This window comes from Solanum stenotomum, chromosome 8 (genome assembly GCF_019186545.1).
Source record: "Solanum stenotomum isolate F172 chromosome 8, ASM1918654v1, whole genome shotgun sequence".
Classification (NCBI taxonomy): Eukaryota; Viridiplantae; Streptophyta; class Magnoliopsida; order Solanales; family Solanaceae; genus Solanum; species Solanum stenotomum.
The window spans coordinates 8,898,708-8,920,846 of record NC_064289.1 but is presented as its reverse complement, the minus strand read 5'-3'; the positions used below and the strand labels follow the sequence as shown (position 1 = coordinate 8,920,846).

General features: G+C 35.9%; 2 protein-coding genes and 1 pseudogene across 2 annotated transcripts; 1 reads left to right on the top strand and 2 right to left on the bottom strand.

Annotated features, from left to right (window-relative positions):
- Positions 1 to 1,011: 1,011 nt before the first annotated feature.
- LOC125873652 (probable CCR4-associated factor 1 homolog 6) lies at positions 1,012 to 2,513 on the bottom strand. Its single transcript, XM_049554538.1, has 2 exons — positions 2,149 to 2,513; positions 1,012 to 2,052 (listed from the first exon to the last, which is right to left on the bottom strand). Exon 2 carries the CDS (start codon positions 1,982 to 1,984, stop codon positions 1,163 to 1,165), a length of 822 nt encoding a protein of 273 aa, XP_049410495.1. The 5' UTR covers positions 1,985 to 2,052; positions 2,149 to 2,513; the 3' UTR covers positions 1,012 to 1,162.
- A 9,318-nt stretch (positions 2,514 to 11,831) lies between these two features.
- Positions 11,832 to 18,670, top strand: LOC125872210 (sister chromatid cohesion protein PDS5 homolog C-like; annotated as a pseudogene).
- Positions 18,671 to 21,359: 2,689 nt separating this feature from the next.
- On the bottom strand, positions 21,360 to 22,139 carry LOC125872211 (uncharacterized). The gene has a single exon (XM_049552918.1). The coding sequence runs from the start codon at positions 22,074 to 22,076 to the stop codon at positions 21,414 to 21,416; it is 663 nt and encodes a 220-aa protein (XP_049408875.1). The 5' UTR covers positions 22,077 to 22,139; the 3' UTR covers positions 21,360 to 21,413.

Here is a 22,139-nt window from a genome sequence, read left to right as displayed (position 1 = left end):
GCCCCTCGTTGAGTCACTTGATATTCAGCTCGTGGGGTTAGGAGAGGGAAGAATGTATGTAAACCTTATTCTTACTTTGTGATGAGATGGAGAGGATATTTCTCAAAGATCCTAATCAAGTAACACATAAAAGGCAGTTTGAACAAGACAGCTCAGAGGTAAAACTAGGCAAATCAAATAATAGAGGAACATAACATATCATACAAAGCAAAATGAAGCAATAAACAAAGCACAAGAAACTACACTATCTACCAACCAAGCTCTACCCCGAAAGAGAGTGAGACAACACTCAACTACCTTATAATAATCTTCGATATTGTGGTGATGATGGTTGTGTTATTGAAAGATGAGGATGCAATAACCTGCCATTATTAACTCAAACCAGAAAAGCATGTCAAGAGTTCGTTAGTGTTAGTGTGTTACACTGGTAGAATTCCAAGGGGAGGCATTGAATTTTCATCCAACAACATAAACCAGCAACAACTGCGCTTGAATTTGTATGTCCTGCTTCAAACATCATAAAGATAGGTCCAAAGATTCATGAACTAGAAGTCTAAAGTGATTATCATTCACAACAAAATGTCAAACTGCAAGTTTGTCAAATGATGCTATCACTGCATAGACACACAAACAAAGCTAAAATGCAACAGATATATTCCTCCTTGTTTATGCTAGGATTACGATGATATCAGAACAGATATCTAAAGTTAACCAAGACCACCTCCCTCCGTCCCGGTACCATTTGTTTTCGACTCCAATGAACTGAATATCACAACATTGAACCAGTTCTCTATGAAGAAAGAATATTCGGTCCTGGTATTCTCTTTTGTCACATAACCTACCTCAGATAAAGAAAAATGTCTAGCAACAGTATAGCATGAATGCAGGACATAGACTGAATGCAGGACAATAAGAATGAACCTTAACCATATTAAAGACAGTATAGCTTTAATGGATGTAGCAACTGAAACAACAATGCCACGCGAATGTAGTTTTCTAGTAACACTTGAATTTAGCCAAAAGAAGGGTGATATCATAAATGAAGAGCAAACTCTCTTATCAGAAGTTTACATAGTGTGGCATCATAAGCACACACAAACACTAAAAGATCTATCTTTCTGTAGTTCACACATTTTTATTTTTTTTTCCACATTTCTGTTCTTCAATGGACTCCATTCTCAACAACACCTAGACCATACAAGACACCGGCATACTTCTCAAGTGAGCCAATAAAGAAATTCTCTTTCAACTTCCTAAAAGTACAAGCTGTGAGCAAGCTATCCGAACCGGCCTGATGGCAGACACCAACTCTCTCAACCTCCAACAACTCTGCAAGCTTGTTCAATCCACCATGAAGGCTGTTGCAGAACTTCATCAAATGCTTAACATCATAAAGCACAGGAAAGTACATGTTGGTCAGATTGAAGAAACCTTCCTGAGTTTCAGGCAAGTCCTGGCATGTCAAGATCTTCAACAAGTACCCAAAATCATAACCACTATGAAATGTAACCCAATACACATTATCATTCAGCACAATCCCTGAAGACATCAAAATCTCACCAAACCGCTTAGCGTCAATCCCATTTTCTATATTCTTCTTGAAATCAATACCACTCTGCCTCAACAATTCAATCGAGTCGTTAGCATAAACATCCTCATTCGGATTAAAATCACAGAAATTAAACTGCCAAATGCAGTACTTATCAGTTCCACACTTGGGCAAATTACCATTTTCATCAGAAAACGTTAAACCCAACTGAATCAACTTCAACAAATCCACGTTATCCTTCAAGGTCTGGTAATGATAATCATTACTATTCTTAAAATTCCCAACCGGACGAAGAACAACTCCAGGAAACTCCGTATCCATAGCTATAAACGGATAATCATCAACGATTTCTCGAATCAAATCAAACTCTTCTTCCAGATTATCATTCCAAACTTCTCGAATGTGAATCGAGTCGCTTTTAGGCAAAAGCGACATTTCCCAGAAAAAACTTCTTCACCAAATCTCAAATCCTTTCTTGATAATCGTTAAATCCAAAACCAGATCTACAAAAATAAGTTGAAAAAGAACCAAACTTTATCAACAAATGAAACAAAAACAGAAACCCCACATAAGATAAACCAATTATTTTCAAATCTTACCTTGTAATACGTAAAGATTTGAACTTTCCAACATAAATCGATGATAAATAACTGGGAATTTCTAAACTTATGAAGACGATTTATGTAAGGCGGTGAATAAGGATAAGAACAAGAGATCTTTGTTTATATATATATATTCTTTTTTTGTTGAGCTTGTTCTAGATTGGGTACTGTTTGGCGTAAGGTGATAGGTTGGGTAGGGTGGGGACTGGGGCTTAGGGGTGTCCACCTCCTTCACAATCACAACTCCAAATCTCTGATTATAAATTCCAAAGACTTCTTATAATCTGAAATGGTTTTGTTATCTTTTCCATTTTTTCTGCATAAACAAAAGGCAACAACTTGATACAGAAGAAGACGAAGTAAATTCCCTTTTAATTAAATTGCAAAAAACAGTTTTTTTTAATTAATTTAATAATGGGGGACCAACTTTTTGTCGGTTGGTGTTTAATATTAAATATTAAATGGGTTTTTAAGATCTTTCTTTTTTGGCTGAAGGGTTTTGGACTTTTGGTTGTTTTTTTTTTTTTCTTTTTTTGGTTGATGAATGTGAGAAAAGTGGGTTTATATAGGAGGGATGTGGTGAAAGGAATCGAAATGTGGGTTTGAGTAAAAGAATAAAAAGGCTTATTTTAATAACCACAAAATAGATCAAAACTTAAAAATAGTAAAAAGAAAATTTGGTGTAAAGCTATAACCATCATAGTCGATGTGATTAATGGAAATGGGCGTGTTGAATCTTTAGCCACATATGATCTTTGGCTCTTTTATTTTAGATATCATCTATTATTATTTTTTTGCCTCCATCTTCAGAGTATCTCTGATTAAATTTGAATCGCACATTATATGACTCATTTAAAGGTGGTGCTCCCAAGACAATTTTCTTCACATTTAAGTTTGAATTCGAAATCTCTAATTAAGAGTAGAGCAATTCCACCATTGCAGCACAAATCATATTAGATCTATTATTGACCAAGAAATTTTTTGCCATGTTGTAGAGAAGAATTTTAAATGTCTACCACCAGGGATGACTCAGTGCCTTAAAAAATGAGGGTCCCAATTTTTTAGTAATAATAAAATTAATATAAGTCTTTTTTAACAAATAAAATAATATACTATATTTTTTATTTTTTATTTTAAATTTATTTCGAAACATTAAAGAATGTTTCCTTTTCTGGGTCAATTTTAAAAACTAACTTCCACCTGATATGTTTAAGACCACAAGATTAAAAAATATTTTGGTATATATATCTTTAGTTTAAGAACATCGAAAAAATAATTCAAAAAATATTAAAAAGAAAGAAATAGCTTTAAATATCAAAATTGAAAAAAATTAAAAAACTAGTTAAAAGTTAGATGTTTGGCTAATTAATTAGCTTGAGCCACCACTATCTTACAACTCTTGAACATACACGATACCGACATGAAAGAGTTAATAGTATTATTTGAATATATTAAGTTTATGAATTTTAAAATAATCTGCCACCAACGGTTGATATAGTATATACTATAATACTTGTATATTATAACACGTTATAAAAAGCGGTTAAAATCAAGTGTGGAGTGTTCGTGTGATTGGTAAAGACAAAACATTATAGTATAAGATCTTGACAGCCTTCATTTGGGAAATTTTGTCCCTCGTATTTTAGTTTTTAAAATTTTCATCATTCTTCATTTGGGAAAATTTGTCCCTCATATTTTAGTTTCTGAATTTTTCAGATTGATATTCGTGGTAAGACTCAATTAATTTGGATATGCCCTAAATACACAAAATCTCTTTTCCTTAATAAAAAATGACTACGAGTATATGTATTTTTTCTCGCTTGTTATGTTTTTTTCATTTGTTTGCAAAAGTAGTTCTTTTTCAATTATGAGACTTCAAAGCAGTATAAATGTTTAATTTTCAACTCTCTTCATATTAGATTTTAGTTTAACACTGGACAATTAGCGCAATTATATACTGGTAAGTGCTAACAAATACTTTCAGACGCAACGCAACTGCAGTACTCAGGCAATTCCAATATGTGATGAAAAGCAAAAAGAGGTTGGATTAGATTCAGAGAGCTCGTAATAGGCAAACAACAACAAACACTTTACTTGCGCCCAACAACTGGCTGGTAACTCCTTGTGTCGCCAACCAAATAGTATCTTGATGCTTCTCTCTTACACCACATACCTATAGGAATGTACAAATGTAGCATACAATACTTAATTGCAATGACAACTCTTAATTCTGCGAAGATCTTGAGCTTACCTCTTGCTGACCTCCAGCAATTCAAGGGTATTTCTTGTCAACATGTTAAAGCCTGATCCTTTGGTCTTGCCAGCCTCTAAGTTTTCTCGCTTCTCTCAATCTCAAGTCTAACAACACGAGAAAGAAAGATAGAGATGGATTTACTGACTCATGAAATGACAACTCTTAATTCCGCGAAGATCTTGAGCTCACCTCTTGTTGACCTCAACAATTCAGGGGTATTTCTTGTCAACGTGTTGAAGCCTGATCCTTTGGTCTTGCCAGCCTCCAAGTTTTCTCGCTTCTCTTAATCTCAAGTCTAACAACATAAGAAAGAAATATAGAGATAGATTTACTGACTCATGGCGATCTAAAGATCAACAAGAATGTTGAATTTCTAACGAATTAGGACAACCCCAACCTCATCACCGAAGCAACTTGTTAAATTAGGTCTTGGGCCTAACTCACACCCTAAAAGCTAGTTCATAAGGGGAGGTTTGTCCAAGTCCATATAAGGACACCAAATTCCTATCCCTCTATCGATGTGAGACATCTTAACACTCCCTCGCACGCCCAGACCTCAACTGGAACGTGAACACTTCTAAATGGGGCCCCATCATCGGTGAACAACAAATTGGGAAGGGCCTGACTCTGATACCATGTTAAATTAGGTCTTGGGCCTAACTCACACCCTAAAAACTAGCTCATGAGGGGAGATTTGTGCAAGTCCATATAAAGACACCAAATTCCCATCCCTCTACCGATGTAGGACATCTTAACAGTTAACACAACATAACTTATTATCTCCTGTATTCAGGTTAGTCAAAAATACAGAAACATAAAAAGATGAAATAGACAAAATGATTTTTAATCCGAGTCCACAGAAACCACTGTGTTTCCTTAAGAAATTTAATCCCCTCACTGTACCAAATGTTCGGTTCCTACCAAATGTAAGACTATCCAACTTCTTAAAAAGAAAAATCAGCTTATTTTTGTAACTATAATAAGCCTTCTGAATATGAGCTTATTTATTATTACTATAAGCTAAGCAATTATGTCTACCTACAGAGAAAATTAGATATGTGAATTTGGAAACATATATAATCAGTATCTTTTCCAAAACTGGAAGAGTTCATATCCTAATAGAGATCTTCATTATGAAGACAAACTGCTACATTGCAATTACCTGCACAACTTCTGAGGCAGCTGAGACAAAAGAGGATGTGAAATCAGAGACGAGAATGAGGGAAAAAAGAACGCCGTAATTTATCTCATGTGAATTGTCATATAGGAGGAATGTATCTCACATGAATCATTATGTAGGACGAATTTATCTCACATGAATTGTCAGGTAGTATGAGTGCATCTCATGTGAATATAGGATGAGTGCAATTCATGTGAATTGTTATGTAAGACAAGTACGTATCTCACATGAATTGTCGTGTATGATCAGTATCTCAGGTGAATTGTCATTTAGAACGAGTGTAATTCACGTGAATTGATATATAAGACGAGTGTATCTAACATGAATTGCCATGTAGGACCAATATATCTCATGTGAATTGTCATGTAGGACGAATGTATCTCACATGAATTGTCACGTATGATGAATTTATCTCACATGAATTGTGATGTATGATGAGTATATCTCACATGAATTGTCATGTAAGACGAGTGTAATTCACGTGAATTATCATGTATGAGGAGTGTATCTCACATGAATTATTGTCTAGGACAACTCTATCTATCTGCTTAACTTTACACAAGTTTAAATAGTTATTTTTACACATCTAAACTTGAAGGACATACATGACAACTGAAGTTAAGTTAAATGACATGTTATGTACTATGACTTTTTAAGTACATTTAAAAATAAATATCTTTTTATTTCTTTCAATTGTTTAATTTAATTTTAATTTTACATATATAATTAAAATGATAAAATTTAAAAACATTTATTATAGATTTTGCATATATTTAATTTAGGATCATAAAATTTAATGAAATTTTCCTTTTAAAATTTGTATATCAATTCAAAGTAAAAAATAAAAAATAAAAAATAAAAAGGGAAAAGATTACTTATTACACATGTTTTCCATTTTCAAAATGAGGAAAGAAATTTGGGGGTAGCCGGTCACGGACAAATTGCACATAAAACCAGGAAGGGATACCTATAAATGGCGATAGTGAGAGATGTGCCCCAATCCAAAGTTCTGAAAAAAAATTTCTCTCGATTAGGTCTCACTTGGGGAGAGAGAACCAAGCGCTCACGATTTGCCCAAAGAAAACCAGAAAGGGATTCAAGGAAGAATGGACCTGCTTCCGATTGTGACTCAGAGAGAAAATCTGAATCTAGCATGAAAAAATGAAGAAGGAAACCTCAAAGAACACAAGGAGCCATCACTGTAACAAATGTTTGGAACGAACAGAAAAAGAGAAAGGAAAACTACTACCACGATGCACAATATTGAAGAATGTGGAGATAAGGTTGAGTAGCTTATTTCCCAGTTTCTTCAATATCTTACTAGTAGTTTTCGTCTTTTCCTTCCTCTGTTTCATTCCAAACATTTGTTGCAGTGATGTAATAGTTATTTCAAGATCTTTGGTAATTTATTTTTGCAATGAACAAATTATTACTTTCATTTTGCTATTCTCTTTTTACTTGTGAGCTGCACAGGCTACTAAATTATCTGTGAAAGATGAAAATTACTTCAACAAACGTGCTAATTGTAAATCCAGGAGGAAGTTGGCTACAAGGAAACATGAGGTACTGATCTATAACTATATGTAGATTAAACTCCTATCTGTGTAACCTACATATATGCAATTATCAGAGCTTTATATAAATGTATGTAAATTGTCTAAATGCTTCATATACTGATTTGGTATCTTACATTTTGCAACTTCACTGATTTTTAAGAACTTCCTTTCGCCGGAAACTATTTTCTAGCTCTACAATGTGACAAATTTTGCAGAAAAACTATTTTCCCTCTTTTGAAGTTTAGCAGATAACAATCTTTCCATAATTCATTAAATATCATAGGACTGATGGTAATCCTGCTTTGTTTTAAAAGTGGTTCTCCAGACGAGAGAATACTAGCTTAGTGATTAGCCTCCTCCACCTTCAGCCTGTAGGTTGAGGGGATGAGTCATGAGAAGGAGATTAAAAGGATTTTTTAAGAATAAAAGTGGTTCTGAATTCTTTCAAATCTGAAGCATTCATGGCTCTAATTTTTCCATTCAAGATTCTAAAAGGGCTCGTATCAGCAAAGATCATGGTGCAGAACTGATCGGCGCTAAAATAAAAGTTTGGCGGCCATTGGAGCAAGCGTAAGTTCTTAAAAATATTGATGTGACACCATTGTAAATTTATTGTACTAGTCACACCCAACCAACCTGCACGCGCACTCTTTTTAGAAACTTGATGTAACACTCAGTTATTGAGTTTGTTCTTTAAAACTCAAAGAGTTGGAGGAGCGTAAGCATGCGGAATATGAGATGTAGGAAACCATCACTTTCTTGGAATGTCGGCTCATGGATGCATTAAGAACAATTGAAACCATAAAGGCCGAGATGAAAGCGGTCTAAGGAGGAATTGAAGCTGGAGTATGTGCGGCGTCCAATAGAGATAGGGAGGCTAAGGTTGAGGCTCCCAAGCCACCGATGTTCAAAGGTGCTTGCGACGACAAGAGGTGGAGAATTTCCTTTGGCATTCGGGAAATTACTTCAAGTGTAACAAAGTGAGAGCGACAAGAACAAGATCAACACTGCCGTGTTGTACCTCTTAGAGATGTGGGAATGTGATTTGCACCATTAACATATGGTAGCAATTCTAAGTCGAGTTTAAGAAGGCCTTCTTTCCCAACAACGTCATCTATAAGGTAGATGGCGAAGTGCAAGTTTAGGGAGTTGAAGTAGACGGGCAACATACGAGCATGTGTGAATGAGTTCACCACCCTCACGCTTTAGATTCTCAACCTCACAGGAAAAGATTTGTTGTTCCACCTCATGGATGGACTGCAAAATTAGGCCAAGACGAAGTTGGAGCGCCGACAAGTAAGTACTATTGATGAAGCCATCATGCAGGCTGGAGCTTTGACAAACTTTAGGCATGACAAATATGATAGAGGCAGATGAGATGAGATGAGAGGTAGTCATGACCAAGGTGGGGGAGATCGTGACAAAAACAAGGAGCAACAACCACATCTCAAGAATCATGACACCTATAAGTCTGATGGTAAGAAGTTTGGACGTCAAAATGATGCTCAGAAGAAGGCACATACTACAAAGGGAACGGTTGCTACATATGCGATGGGACGCATGACTATGCAAAATGGCCTAAACTGTAGAACCTTGGTGCCATATTACGGGAATGGAAGGAGAAAGATACACAAGAACCAGTGCAAGGTTTATGCACGATGCAATTGGGGCTAATAGGACTATGCGGTGCTATCGCAAAGCAGTGAAAGAAGCCAAAAGAATACAACACACAATATGTAGACATTAGTGCTGTTAAATATTGAATGAGATGGAATCACATAAAAGATGAGGTGGAGGTGGGAATTGTTCTACTGTAATGATTTTGGACTTGAAAACAGAAGCGATAATCTTTTCTTTTCCCCCGTTCAATTCATGCAATTTATGGCTTACTGTTTCTAAAGCTACAACTTGATTTCCCAATTTAATGTGCATATTAGTTTCTCGAAGTTGTTTGCTCGTATGTTGGTAATTTAGGTAGTAATTGGAATCTTACACCTCTATTTTCTCCTTTTCTTTTTGTTAGAAAGTTGAGTCCTTGCTGAAAATGGTAGGTCAGGACCCTTTTGATTTGACGAGAAGTGCACTTCAACTTGTAATGAAGGCACTGGTTAGGAATGAGCTTTTGAGGTATACCAATAAAGATGTCAAAGGTCCAGTTGTTTTTTGTATCACCAAGTTTCTAGAATATTTGCCCCAAAGTACCCTTATGATGATCATAAACAAATGGAGGTAGAACTAACCATTCTAATTTACCCTTCTGTTTACTTCAATAAGTTTTCTTTTTTAAAACCTGGCCAATTTCTTTGTCTTAATCTTATACAACCATTTGCATTTTCGTTTCTCATGCATGTGTTCACAAATCTCAGGAAATTGTCTAGCAAACTGTAATGGCATTGAAAAGTTATCTAATGTTACTGCTCGTAGTTACTGTAATGTGGTCCGAATTCTTGAAATTTTTGCCAAAGTAAGGGTTCGTGTGGTGTTGTTGGATATTGAAAATGAAACTTTAGTTATCGAGATATTCAAACTAAAGTTTCATTTTCAAGGTCCAATAGCACCGCACATACCCTTACTTTAGCAAAAAATTTCACAACTCGGACCCCCTTACGGTAATTGCGGCTAGTAACATCAGCTAACTTTTTTAATGTCATTACAGTTTGTCGGAGAATTTCCTGACAAAGAAATTGGCCAGGTTTATAAAAAGAAAAAACATTGAAGTAAAAACAAAAGGATAAATTAGAATGGTATAGTTCTATCTCTATTTGTTTATGATCATCATAAGGGTACTTTGGGGCATATATTCAAGAAATCTCAGTGATACAAGAAACCACTGAAACTTTGACATCTTCATTGATATGCCTCAACATCCCATTCCTAACCAGTGCTTTCATTACAGGTTGAAGTGCACTTGTGGTTGAATCAAATGGGTGTGACATACCATTTTCAGTAAGGACTCCAACTTCCTGGCAAAAAGAAAAGGAGAAAATAGAGGAGTTAGATTGCAATTACTGCCTAAATTACCGATATATGAGCAAAAAACTTCGAGAAACTAATATACACATTAAATTGGGAAATCCAGTTGTAGTTTTATAAATAGCAAACCATAAATTGCATGAATTTAGCCCGGGGGGGGGGATAGATTATCACTTCCATTTTTTAGTCCAAAATCGTTACAGTAAAACAGCAATTGTCACTTCCACCCTATGTTTATGCAATACCATTTCCTTCAACTTTTAACAACAATAGATATCCATTTAGAACTAGAGAGTCGTCATGCTGATAGCAATCAACTAACTTCGGTCTTATGAATTTTTGATCAAAGAANTAAAACAACAATTGTCACTTCCACCCTATGTTTATGCAATTCCATTTCCTTCAACTTTTAACAACAATAGATATCCATTTAGAACTAGAGAGTCGTCATGCTGATAGCAATCAACTAACTTCGGTCTTATGAATTTTTGATCAAAGAACATAAATTAAACTAAGGCTTCAAAATCTATCTAATTGAAAGACAAATATTGCCTCAACAACCAGCTCATCATCGTCATTTATCGGAATCTCTTTTCTCTTGCGCTGACACAAATGACCATGACTTCCAGTGCTGTTATTATGATTTTCGGACACCAAAGAATGATGGCCACTACTACCTGTAAGTTCATGACTTCCAGTCCCTTCCTGGTTTTCTTTTGGCATATTTGTTGCTGGTTGCACATCTTTTGGATTGACAGGTTTTATGATGTTTGTTGTACAAATATCCTTTAGCTTCTCACTGTGAGTGTCATCCTGCAGCACTGGTTCACAAAATTTAGCTTCAGATGGACCAACTTTTACAGGATGACCTGTAAGTTTATGACTTACCGTCCCTTCCTGATTTTCTTTTGGCACATTTTTTGCTGGGTGCACATCTTCTGGATTGACAGGTTTCATGATGTTAGTTAAACAAGTATGCTTTAGCTTCTCCCTGTCAGTGTCATCCTGCCGTGCTGGCTCAGAACATTTAGCCTCAAGTGGACCAACTTTTACGGGATGCACAGTATCAGGTGCATTTTCAGTTGCCATCTGATAAAAAAATAAGAGAAGAGGAAAAGAAAAAAATCTGTTAATAACTATTGCAGTGTCCTAGTAATAATTAAACACAATAGAAGCACTTAGTCTCCTTGGCATCCCCCTGCTCTTTAGGCCGAATACTGCATTAGAGCCAATACTAAAATCTTGTTAACTAAATTCAACACTAGAGTATATTCTAATGTAAGCTGAGTGGAGTCATTCTAATGTTGGCTCAAACTCATTTGAGTGATGTATGGTTACAATAAGGATAATTGACATGAGTATGCAAAGAGAAAAGTTCTTTAAAAACTGTATGTTTCTGTTAAAATCTAATTGTTGTTAAAGTTTTTAAAGAACTTTTCTCTTTGCATACTCATGTCAATTATCCTTATTGTAAACATACATCACTCAAAGGAGTTAGAGTCAACATTAGAGTGACTCCACTCAACTTACATTAGAATATACTCTAGTGTTGATTTTAGTTAAGAAGATTTTAGTATTGGCTCTAATGCACTATTCGGCCCAAAGAGCAGGGGGATGCCAAGGAGACTAAGTGATTCTATTGTGTTTAATTATTACTCAGACGCTACAACAGTTATTAACAATTTTTTTCTTTTCCACTTCTCTTATTTTTTATATGATGGCAACTGAAAATGCACCTGATACTGTGCATCGCGTAAAAGTTGGTCCATCTGAGGCTAAATGTTGTGAGCCGGCGCGGCAGGATGACACTCACAGGGAGAAGCTAAAGCATACTTGTTTAACTAATATCATGAAACCTGTCAATCCAGAAGATGTGCGCCCAACAAAAAATCTGCCAAAAGAAAACCAGGAAGGGACTGTAAGTCATAAACTTATAGGTCATCCTGTAAAAGTTGGACCATCTGAGGCTAAATTTTATGAACCAGTGCTGCAGGAAGTAGCTGAAGGATACTTGTACAACAAACATCATAAAACCTGTCAATCCAGAAGATGTGCAACCAGCAACAAATATGCCAAAAGAAAACCAGGAAGGGACTGGAAGTCATGAACTTACAGGTAGTAGTGGCCATCATTCTTTGGTGTCCGAAAATCATAATAATAGCACTGAAAGTCATGGTCATTTGTGTCAGCCCAAGAGAAAAGAGATTCCGATAAATGACGATGATGAGCTGGTTGTGTTAATTCCAATAGGAGATGTGCCACAAGTTCAGAAAAAAGATTCTCTTCATTTAGGTCTCACTTGGGGAGAGAGAACCAAGCGCACAGTATGTGCCAAAAGAAAACAAGGAAGCGACTCAAAGAAGAATGAGTTTGCTTCAGATTGTGACTCAGAGAGAAAATCTGAATCCAGCATAAAAAAGGAAACCTCGAAGAACACACGGAGCCAACACTGCAACAAAATTTTGGAATGAAACAGAGGAAGAAGAAGAAAACAACTAATACTGAAGAATCTGGAGATAAGGTTGACAACCGTACAACTCAGTAATAGTTATTTCAAGATCTTTGCTAATTTATTTATCCAATGCACAAATTATTACTTTCCTTTTTCAATTCTCCTTTTTACTTGTGAGCTGCACAGGATTCTAAAAGGGCTCGTACCGGTAAAGATCTCGGTGCAGAACTGATTGGCGCTAAAATAAAAGTTTGATGGCCATTGGTTCTTTAAAATATTGATGTGAGGACTGCAGCGCCATTGTAAATTTATTGTACTAGTCACACCCAACGATCTTGCATGTACACTCTTTTTAGAAACTTGATGTAAAGTTCAGTTATTGAGTTTGTTCTTTAAAACATTGCCTTACCTGCTAGGCTTTATGTGTAAGAATCTCCTTCGATGGCATACTTATAATCCTATAAGTTTTTGAATTGATGGTATAGATCTAGTAATAGCATGGGTTTTATCCATAACTTTGTCTTNTTGTGAGCTGCACAGGATTCTAAAAGGGCTCGTACCGGTAAAGATCATGGTGCAGAACTGATTGGCGCTAAAATAAAAGTTTGGTGGCCATTGGAGCAAGTGTAAGTTCTTTAAAATATTGATGTGAGGACTGCAACACCATTGTAAATTTATTGTACTAGTCACACCCAACGATCTTGCACGTACACTCTTTTTAGAAACTTGATGTAAAGTTCAGTTATTGAGTTTGTTCTTTAAAACATTGCCTTACCTGCTAGGCTTTATGTGTAAGAATCTCCTTCGATGGCATACTTATAATCCTATAAGTTTTTGAATTGATGGTATAGATCTAGTAATAGCATGGGTTTTATCCATAACTTTGTCTTCTACCTTGGCTCATTCGGTATTTCTTGAGTTATGTGGTACTTCATGATCCTTGATTCTGTAAGCAGAGTTCAAACTTGGAGACCATGCCTCCACGTGACAAAACCATATCAAGTGACCTTCTCTCATTTTATCATTAAGTATGCTACTTGCACCTTCTAGCGAATGTGGTCATTTTGTCTTATATAATCAGGCATGATCGCACATCCATCTTAGTGTCGCATCTCTGCGACACTTATCTTGTGGATATGTTGAACTTTAGAAACCCAACATTCATTGTCGAACTTATAATTATTATGTAAAGCTTACAATCTATCGCATAATATTTCTCCATTTAAATCTTCCAGTTTTAATTCTATTGAGTAACATTTTCATCTATCACTTCATCCTTCTGGAACAACGAGAGTCTAGATATCTAAATTTGCATTTAGGCACGTCAATCCAGTCTAGTCCCACCTCAATTTAGTTCTCATGTTGACTAAACTTTAGTATTTAGTGCATATATTTAGTCTTCCTTTTACTCATCGTATCCGAAAAACCTTGCTCTCTAAAGTGCTTCTCAACTGCTCAAGTTTCTGGTTGACGCCCTTACTGGTTTCGTCGATTAACACAATTTCATCAGCAAATGGTGAAGGACCTCACATAGTATTATGTTGGTTAGTTCATTGATAACTAGAGTAAACAAGTAGTGCCTCAATGACGATCCTCGGTGTAAACCCACGATTAGAGGAAAATCAACTCCTCCGTATCTCTTACTAGTTCTCACACCAGTGACAACTCCTTCATACATGTCCATTATGAATTTTACATATTTATCATGAATTTCTTCCTCCTCCATCACCCACCAAAGGACCTTCCGTGGTACTTCTTCTTATGCTTTATTTGGGTTGACGAACATGATAGCCGATAGGTATGTATCTTCTCATAATAAACTTCCATCAATCTTGTTAGAAGAGTGATGGTGTCCAAATCCACTTCTCAAAGAGAAGTGAACATGGTCGTTGCAATAAAATTTACCCAACTAAGAGTCGAGGTCGAATCCCACATTGAACAATATATTAGGGCAACCAAGCTAGTTATGGAATTGTCACCAATTAAGCTAACCAATTGATTTTGAAATATTTGATTTTGTTTAAAAATAATAAAGATAAAATCTATCTAGAGAGCGGGTAACATGATAATGAACTCGCAAGAAAGGAAAACAAGAGATATGGAAATTATGGAATTGATTATCATCAGGAACGATACATTACAAATAATTAACTAATAATAAACATGGACCAAGAAGTTAGCCTTGGAATTTCAATTGCCCACTAATGTTGCTTGACTATTTAGCGGGTTTATCTTAGCTATCTCTTCAAAACCAACTAGGAGATACTAATTACATTTCAATTTTGGGCTACACTTAAGTTCTTCCTAAAGTGTGGTCTTGATGTTGCTCCGCAGAACTAGAAATGTGGTTCGCAAATGGGCTTCATGACATTCTATTCTTGATCGCATACAGGAATGCGGTCCGCAGAACAGCAATGGGACCTCAAAAGATCATCGCATTTTGGTCTTCAAAGTCCTTTATATTCTGTCTCTTTTTGTGGCTGACAGACCCATTCTGTGGTGCGCAGTCAGGTTTTGAGGCTGTCCACGGAAGGGTTCAATTTTTTGACGTGTTTGTTCACTGTTGCCCTCTTTTGGTGTCCCACCTCAAAATATCTTAAAAATGTAAAATAACATAAGAATCATATCCTAAAAAAGCATTAAGAACATGAAAAGTCTATGCAAATGACATAGAATGTGCCGTAATTTCACGGCACATCAATGAGTTAGCAGGAATATAGCCTCTGCTGTGGATCTATTAGGCATAAATCCGAACTGGTTTTTGTTACTCTATGTTCTATCACTCTTTCCCCGAGTTTCATCGTATACTAATGAGTTTAATGCCATTATTGTTCGCACAACTTTGATTATCTCTTTGTTCTTCATGTCCTTGTATCTACCAATTTTGATTTTACTTTATCTTGAATAAGAAGGAAGAACCTAGCTATAATTTCTCATCTTAAAGGTTTCCTTTATAGGTTTTACGAAGGAGTCATTTCTTCTTTTGATTCTGAGACAAACAAACACAAGGTGAAGACGAGATTATTTATTTTTATGAACTCTTGTCATTGTTTCTCTAACTTAGATTTTTTCCTCAAGTTACTTGTATGTTCATTCTTATTTTATACAACAATTCAACATCCTTGACCAGTGTAAATCCTTGTATCATTTGTTTTCAAAAAGTTCTCCTACCACTGCTAATATACCTGTAAGTTAAACTAACTCCATGTTAAGTCAACTGGGGTCGGATAAACTAGGGAATAGACAAATCTATTTAACTCTTCAAAATCAAGAGCTGCCACGTAAATCCCTTTTTACATAGAGGTACAACCTTACAGTGTAGAGACATCTTTGTTGTAGACCCTATTCTTAAATATACTGATCGTGAAGTACCATTATCTAACTTGGACCATATTTTGTTGTCTTTAACATTTTGCAAAAGATCCTCCTTAAAGTTCCAAATGACCAGTGTTGTTTGGTGTTTCCTTTTTTAGGTCGTGTATGATGATGGTGAAGTAGAGAAATTGAGACTACATAAAGAACAATGGAAGATGCTTGAAGACAATTCATCCCTAAAGGTTCTCTACCATCTGATATACTATTGTTTCTGACAGATTTCGTATTAGAAAGTGGTTCTAAGTGTTTTCATGTCTGAACCACTCGTCGTTCTAATTTTTTGTTTCAGGATTCTAAAAGGACTTGTACCATTAAAGATTATGGTAAGGAACTGGTTGGCACTAGAATAAAAGTTTGGTGGCCATTGGATGAAAAGTAAGTACTTTGGAATATTGATGTGAGACTGCATATCATTGTAAATTTGTTGTACTAATCACACTCACCCACCCACCCATCCTGCACACACACACACTTTTCAGCACTTGATGTAGCCTTCAGTTATCGAGTTTATGCTATAAAATATTGGCTTGCCTGCTAGGCTATGTGCAAGAAACTCGTTCCTCCAGTTACTTATAAGTCTTTGGATTTGATGGTATTGCAAGAATTCTAGCATGTGTTTATTTGTAGCTTGTATTATTCCTTGGTTCAATTAATATATCTTGAGTTACTCCCTCTATCCCAATATATGTCTCAGTTTTCTATTGGGCTCGAAGTTTAAGAAAGAAAGAATGTCTTTTGATACTTGTCGTCTAAAACATACCATAGATATTTTTGTGGCTATAGAATCATGTCATAGAGGGTAAAATGGGAAGTTCAAATTTAAATTATTTCTAAATTCTAATTATAAAAACCCTTCGGGGTGGCCCAGTGGTTTGGTCTTGGGACTTCCATGTTGGAGGTCTCAAGTTCGAAACCCCTTGCCATCAAAAGCAAGGGGTTTGCCTTCTGGGTCGAGCTCGTTGCGCCGCGCTTGCCTAGTGCAGGTTACATCTCCTATGTGGTTTGCGAGCTATTGCATAGGAGCGGGGTTTTACTCTGTGCGCACCCAAAGGGTAGCGATTGCGGGTTTCCCTTGTCATAAAAAAATTCTAATTATAAAAGGTGCCATTTCTTTTTTCGACAGGCTAAAAAGGGAAGTGTGTCACATAAAACAAGACAAATGAAGTATATGTTAGTTCATGATCCTTGATGCTTTAAGCAGAGTTAAAACTTGCAGACAATTCCTGCATATTATGGCGGTCATAGGCAGAGTCAGACTGTAACCTTTTGTTGTTAATGGGATCCTGTGTTTCCAATGCACTTTGTTTGTCTAAAAAGCTGTTTTTTTCTTGTGCTACATCTTTTTGGCTAGGCTAACAAAAGAATTATGGATTACAATTGGTTCTGCATGTAGCTTACAGGATAGTTCAAGTATCCTTTCTGTTCAGATCAGAAGTATGTGAAAAAATATCTTTGTCATTTTTCAATTTACTCGAAACCATTCATACTAATGTATCAATCACATGGTCCTTTTCTCTTTTCCCTTTTCTCCTCTCTGCCTCATTCTCCATCCAAAAGGATCAGCCACCTATCAAACAACCAACTTCCACTACAATTTGATTGATCATAGTATTTACCTTTGGTAGATTTCTCCTGTTGGTTGCCTCTTGTATGAATGTTTGAAACAGGCTAATGTTGCGGGCGATATTACTATTCTATATATTTGATTCATTTTGAATTGTTCTTTTTGCAAGTACTTGTTGGCTCACAATTCCTCTGCAAACATAACACAGTGAAATGGATAACAATGTAAAAATTGATGAGTTACTGTGGATACACTCAGTTTGGGCTGTAGTTTAGAAACCCTATATTGTGACTCGTGGTGTGTCAGATGACATTTCAATTTCATTTCTACCAATTCCAGTATTAGTTTATCTTGAATAAGGAGGAAGAATCTGCTACATTTTCTCATCTTAATGTTTCTCTTTGTAGGTTTTACGAGGGAGTAGTTTCTTCTTTTGACCCTGTGGAAAGGAAACACAAGGTGATGAGATTATTACGAAGCCTTGTCATTGTCTCGCTAAATTCATAATTTTCTTTGAGTTACTGTTTATGTTTAAACACTTCTCATTCATATTTATAGATCTGTTGGAACCCTAGTATCATATGTTTCCTTATCTAAATAATTTCAGGTGACATATATGCTAATTAATATTAATTATATCTCCATGTTGAGTCAAATGGGGTCACATAAAATAGGGAATAACCAAGTCTATTACTATTCAAATTCATGACCTGCCACATAAATCCATTCTTACATACAGGGATGACCTTACAATTTAGAAACCTCTTTGTTACGGCCTTATTCATAACTAACCAAGGAAGGGGAATATAAACTGATCGTGAAGTAGAAATCTTACCTAATTTGCACATGTTTTACTGGCTTTAATGTTTTGCCAAAGTTCCTCCCGAAAATTCTAAATGACCGAAGTTGTTCTGGTGTTTCTCTTCTTAGGTCATATATGATGATGGTGAAGCAGAAAAATTGAGACTACATAAAGAACAATGGGAGATGCTTGAAGATAATTCAACTCAAAAGGTTCTTTACCCGTCTGATATATACTGTTGTCTCTTACAGATTTCATATTCTTGTTGCATTTATATTTTTTTTGATGTTATTGTTTTTGGTGCAATCTGTACAGGACCATGGATTAGACTTTCAAGGCCATGCTGTTTCATCTGCTACGTAAGTATTGATTCTAATTTTGTTATAACATTTGGGATATCCAGCTTCAATTGTTGTGCTTCACTTGTAGATTGGGAATTGTCATGTTAGGACAATAATATCTCACGTGAATTGTCGTGTAGAAAGAGTGTATCTCACGTGAATTGTCATGTTAGGACAAGAGTATCTCACATGAATTGTCGTGTAGGACGAGTGTATCTCACGTGAATTGTCATGGTAGGACAAGAGTATCTCACATGAATTGTCATGTAGGACGAGTGCATTTCACGTGAATTGTCATGTTAGGACAAGAGTATTTCACGTGAATTGTCATGTTAGGACAAGAGTATTTCACGTGAATTGTTTAGGTCAAGAGTTTGGTTTCAAACCCCGGTTTGAACAGGAGGAGTACGCCATGCTAATGTGCCTTGGATGATCCACATCTCAGGGTCAGGCGCCGATGCTAGGTTAGCCGAAAGATGGTTATCGGTTCAAGAACGTAAGGTGTCCCTGCTTTTTCAGGGTAAGAAGGGGTAGAGAAAATGCCTCGAGCCAATGTTTGTGATCAATCAAATATTGCAAAGTCTCCGTATTTATTACCGATTAGAATTGGACCATAACGGAATTTCGGTTTTCCTGTATGTTCATCACAAAATATTTCTAGATCCCAATACACCCAATGCCACATAGCTGCCAAAAAGCATAAGCCAGAAAACTCTGGAATTTTGGTTCTTCCCAGAATTTGTACTACTTTATAATGTCTATAAAAAGAAAACCCTATTGTCACTCCAAAAAACGCTCCCTAATGAACTGGACACTCAGTGGGTTTCTACCAACAAAGAAAAAAGTAATAATCTGAGCATTCTCAATAAGAGAGCTCGGATCGAATCGGTATATCAATACTGATTCAATCCGAGCTCATATTGTGTTTTCTGGCTTATGCTTTTTGGTAGCTATCTGGCATTGGGTGTATTGGGATCTAGAAATATTTTGTGATGAACGTACAGGAAAACCGAAATTCCGTTATGGTCCAATTCTGATCGGTAATAAATACCGGGACTTTGCAATATTTGATTGATCACAAACATTGGCTCGAGGCATTTTCTCTACCCCTTCTTACCCTGAAAAAGCAGGGACACCTTACGTTCTTGAACCGATAACCATCTTTCAGCTAACCTAGCCTCGGCGCCTGACCCTGAGATGTGGATCATCCAAGGCACATTAGCATGGCGTACTCCTCCTGTTCGAACCGGGGTTTGAAACCAAACTCCTGACCTAAACAATTCACGTGAAATACTCTTGTCCTAACATGACAATTCACGTGAAATGCACTCGTCCTACATGACAATTCATGTGAGATACTCTTGTCCTACCATGACAACTCACGTGAGATACACTCGTCCTACACGACAATTCATGTGAGATACTCTTGTCCTAACATGACAATTCACATGAGATACACTCTTTCTACACGACAATTCATGTGAGATATTATTGTCCTAACATGACAACCCTAGTATCATATGTTTAAAAAAACTGAGCTTGTCATGCTTGTAGATTTATTGTATGTAGCTACAGGCTGCTCTTGGTGTTTACTAATACTTGGCAGCTTATATGTATTTGATTAAATTACTGATGTTGGAGAATTCAGAACCAATAAAATTCAAATTATGAATTTGCGATTTTCAAATTGGTTGTCATTTTATTGTATGTCTAAGTGTTAACTTATCTGAAATTCATATACTATCTGGTTTATAAATAAATTAATGTGTAGATATATAAGAACAAGACATGTAATTAAGATGAAGAAATTCAGATTAGACTAAACTAAGGAGGATTTAGATTTCCAAAACATTGAAAGTCGTTTGTATTTGGTGGATAAGGTTAAAATTATTTGTGGCCAAATTCATGCATGCTTACGGAATAAGAGTAGACTGGTGATGTGATTTTAATTATTGTTTAACCAAGTTTCCGATGGATTAAGGAAGTAGCAAATTCAATCATGTTTTGGATCTAATCTCAACATGATGTGTAGGGATATTCAAGGCCAAGTTGCTAGAACTCAAGTGTAGATGTACCATACAGATATAGATATAGAAGTCGGACCCTTCATAATTGAAATTTTGAGATTTAGGTATACAAATTCAGATTGGAATATGGTTGCAGGAATTCTAATACCTAAAAAAGAGTTATACGTCAAATTATGAGACAAGGTATCCAAGGAGAAAATATTGATCAAGAGAAGAATCCCATAAGGAGATGAAAGGTAATAGACTGACATATAAATTTCTCTATACAAGTTATTCCATTTTATTCAATTTCATCATCATTTATGTTTTGATTATGAAAATCATTTGTCCATTTCGGTCAAAGTACCTAAAATTGGTTGATCAAATTCAATACTAATTTCACCCTCATTATATCGACACGAATGCAACACCGAACATGAACCATACGAGCAACTTAGATTCATTGTGCAGTTGCGTGCTTTCATACCTTCACCACATGCCATGTTATTCCTAATTTTCTATGGAATACAATTAGACTATTTCTTGCTTAGATTTTTTTTGTGCTTCCATAGATACATAAAGAAGTATAAAATAATGAACAAGCACTGCACATGTTATTTCTTTTTGTAATGTGTCACTACTGTGATGTACACATTGGTTGAACTAGAAGGTCAAGTACGAGTTCGGTCCAACGTCCAAAATTTATATTTATAATTAAAAAATTTATTACATACATACAAAATTTAGATTAGAACTCAATTATTGATACTTGATGTCAGTTACTCTTTCGATTGTTGGACTACACTGAATATGTTGTTGTCGAAGTCTCTCTGCTCTTGAGCCAATGACCTGTCCCAATACAGCAGCAGCAATAGTTAATGCCATAGCTGTTTTAGGCATCACAACTGATTTCCTCAACATAGCTATGAAAGGAACAGCAGCATGAACTGCAGTAAACCATGATAATGAGAACTTGTCAGTGTGTTCTCTCCATATCCCTAATGGAATATTAGCTGCCATTCCCAATGCACCAATAACTAACATCTTCGAAAATAATGGTATAGTCTTCACAAAAACAGTCTTAGCCAGGGCAGCCCTGACTGCAACAACTGCAGGTGGGCATTTGAGTTTCATTCCAGGAGGTAACTGAAAAGTTGATGCCACAATTGGGAGAACTCCGCTAACAGCTCTATATGATTTCGCGATAGGACAATTCCCTGTTTCTAACCACTCATTCCCCATTACCTCGTTCTTATTCGATGATTTTTCCTCAGGAAAAGGTTCTTTCTTCTTCTTCGAATTCCATTTCTGAGAGAATGAATCAAAACTAAATGGACCTCCTGATCCGAATGATGATAAACTTATCGAGGCTGTTTTTGCAATTGAAGGATGAAATTGAGAAACACAGTACTCTGTTTCCATTTTGTTTGATTCGAAAAGTTTTATGGATTCCGATGATTTGAATGCTCTCTACTCGTTATATGA

Coding starts and splice junctions, on each gene's coding strand:
- LOC125872211 (XM_049552918.1), bottom strand. CDS start 22,076: ATGGAAACAGAGTACTGTGTTTCTCAATTTCATCCTTCAATTGCAAAA.
- LOC125873652 (XM_049554538.1), bottom strand. CDS start 1,984: ATGTCGCTTTTGCCTAAAAGCGACTCGATTCACATTCGAGAAGTTTGG.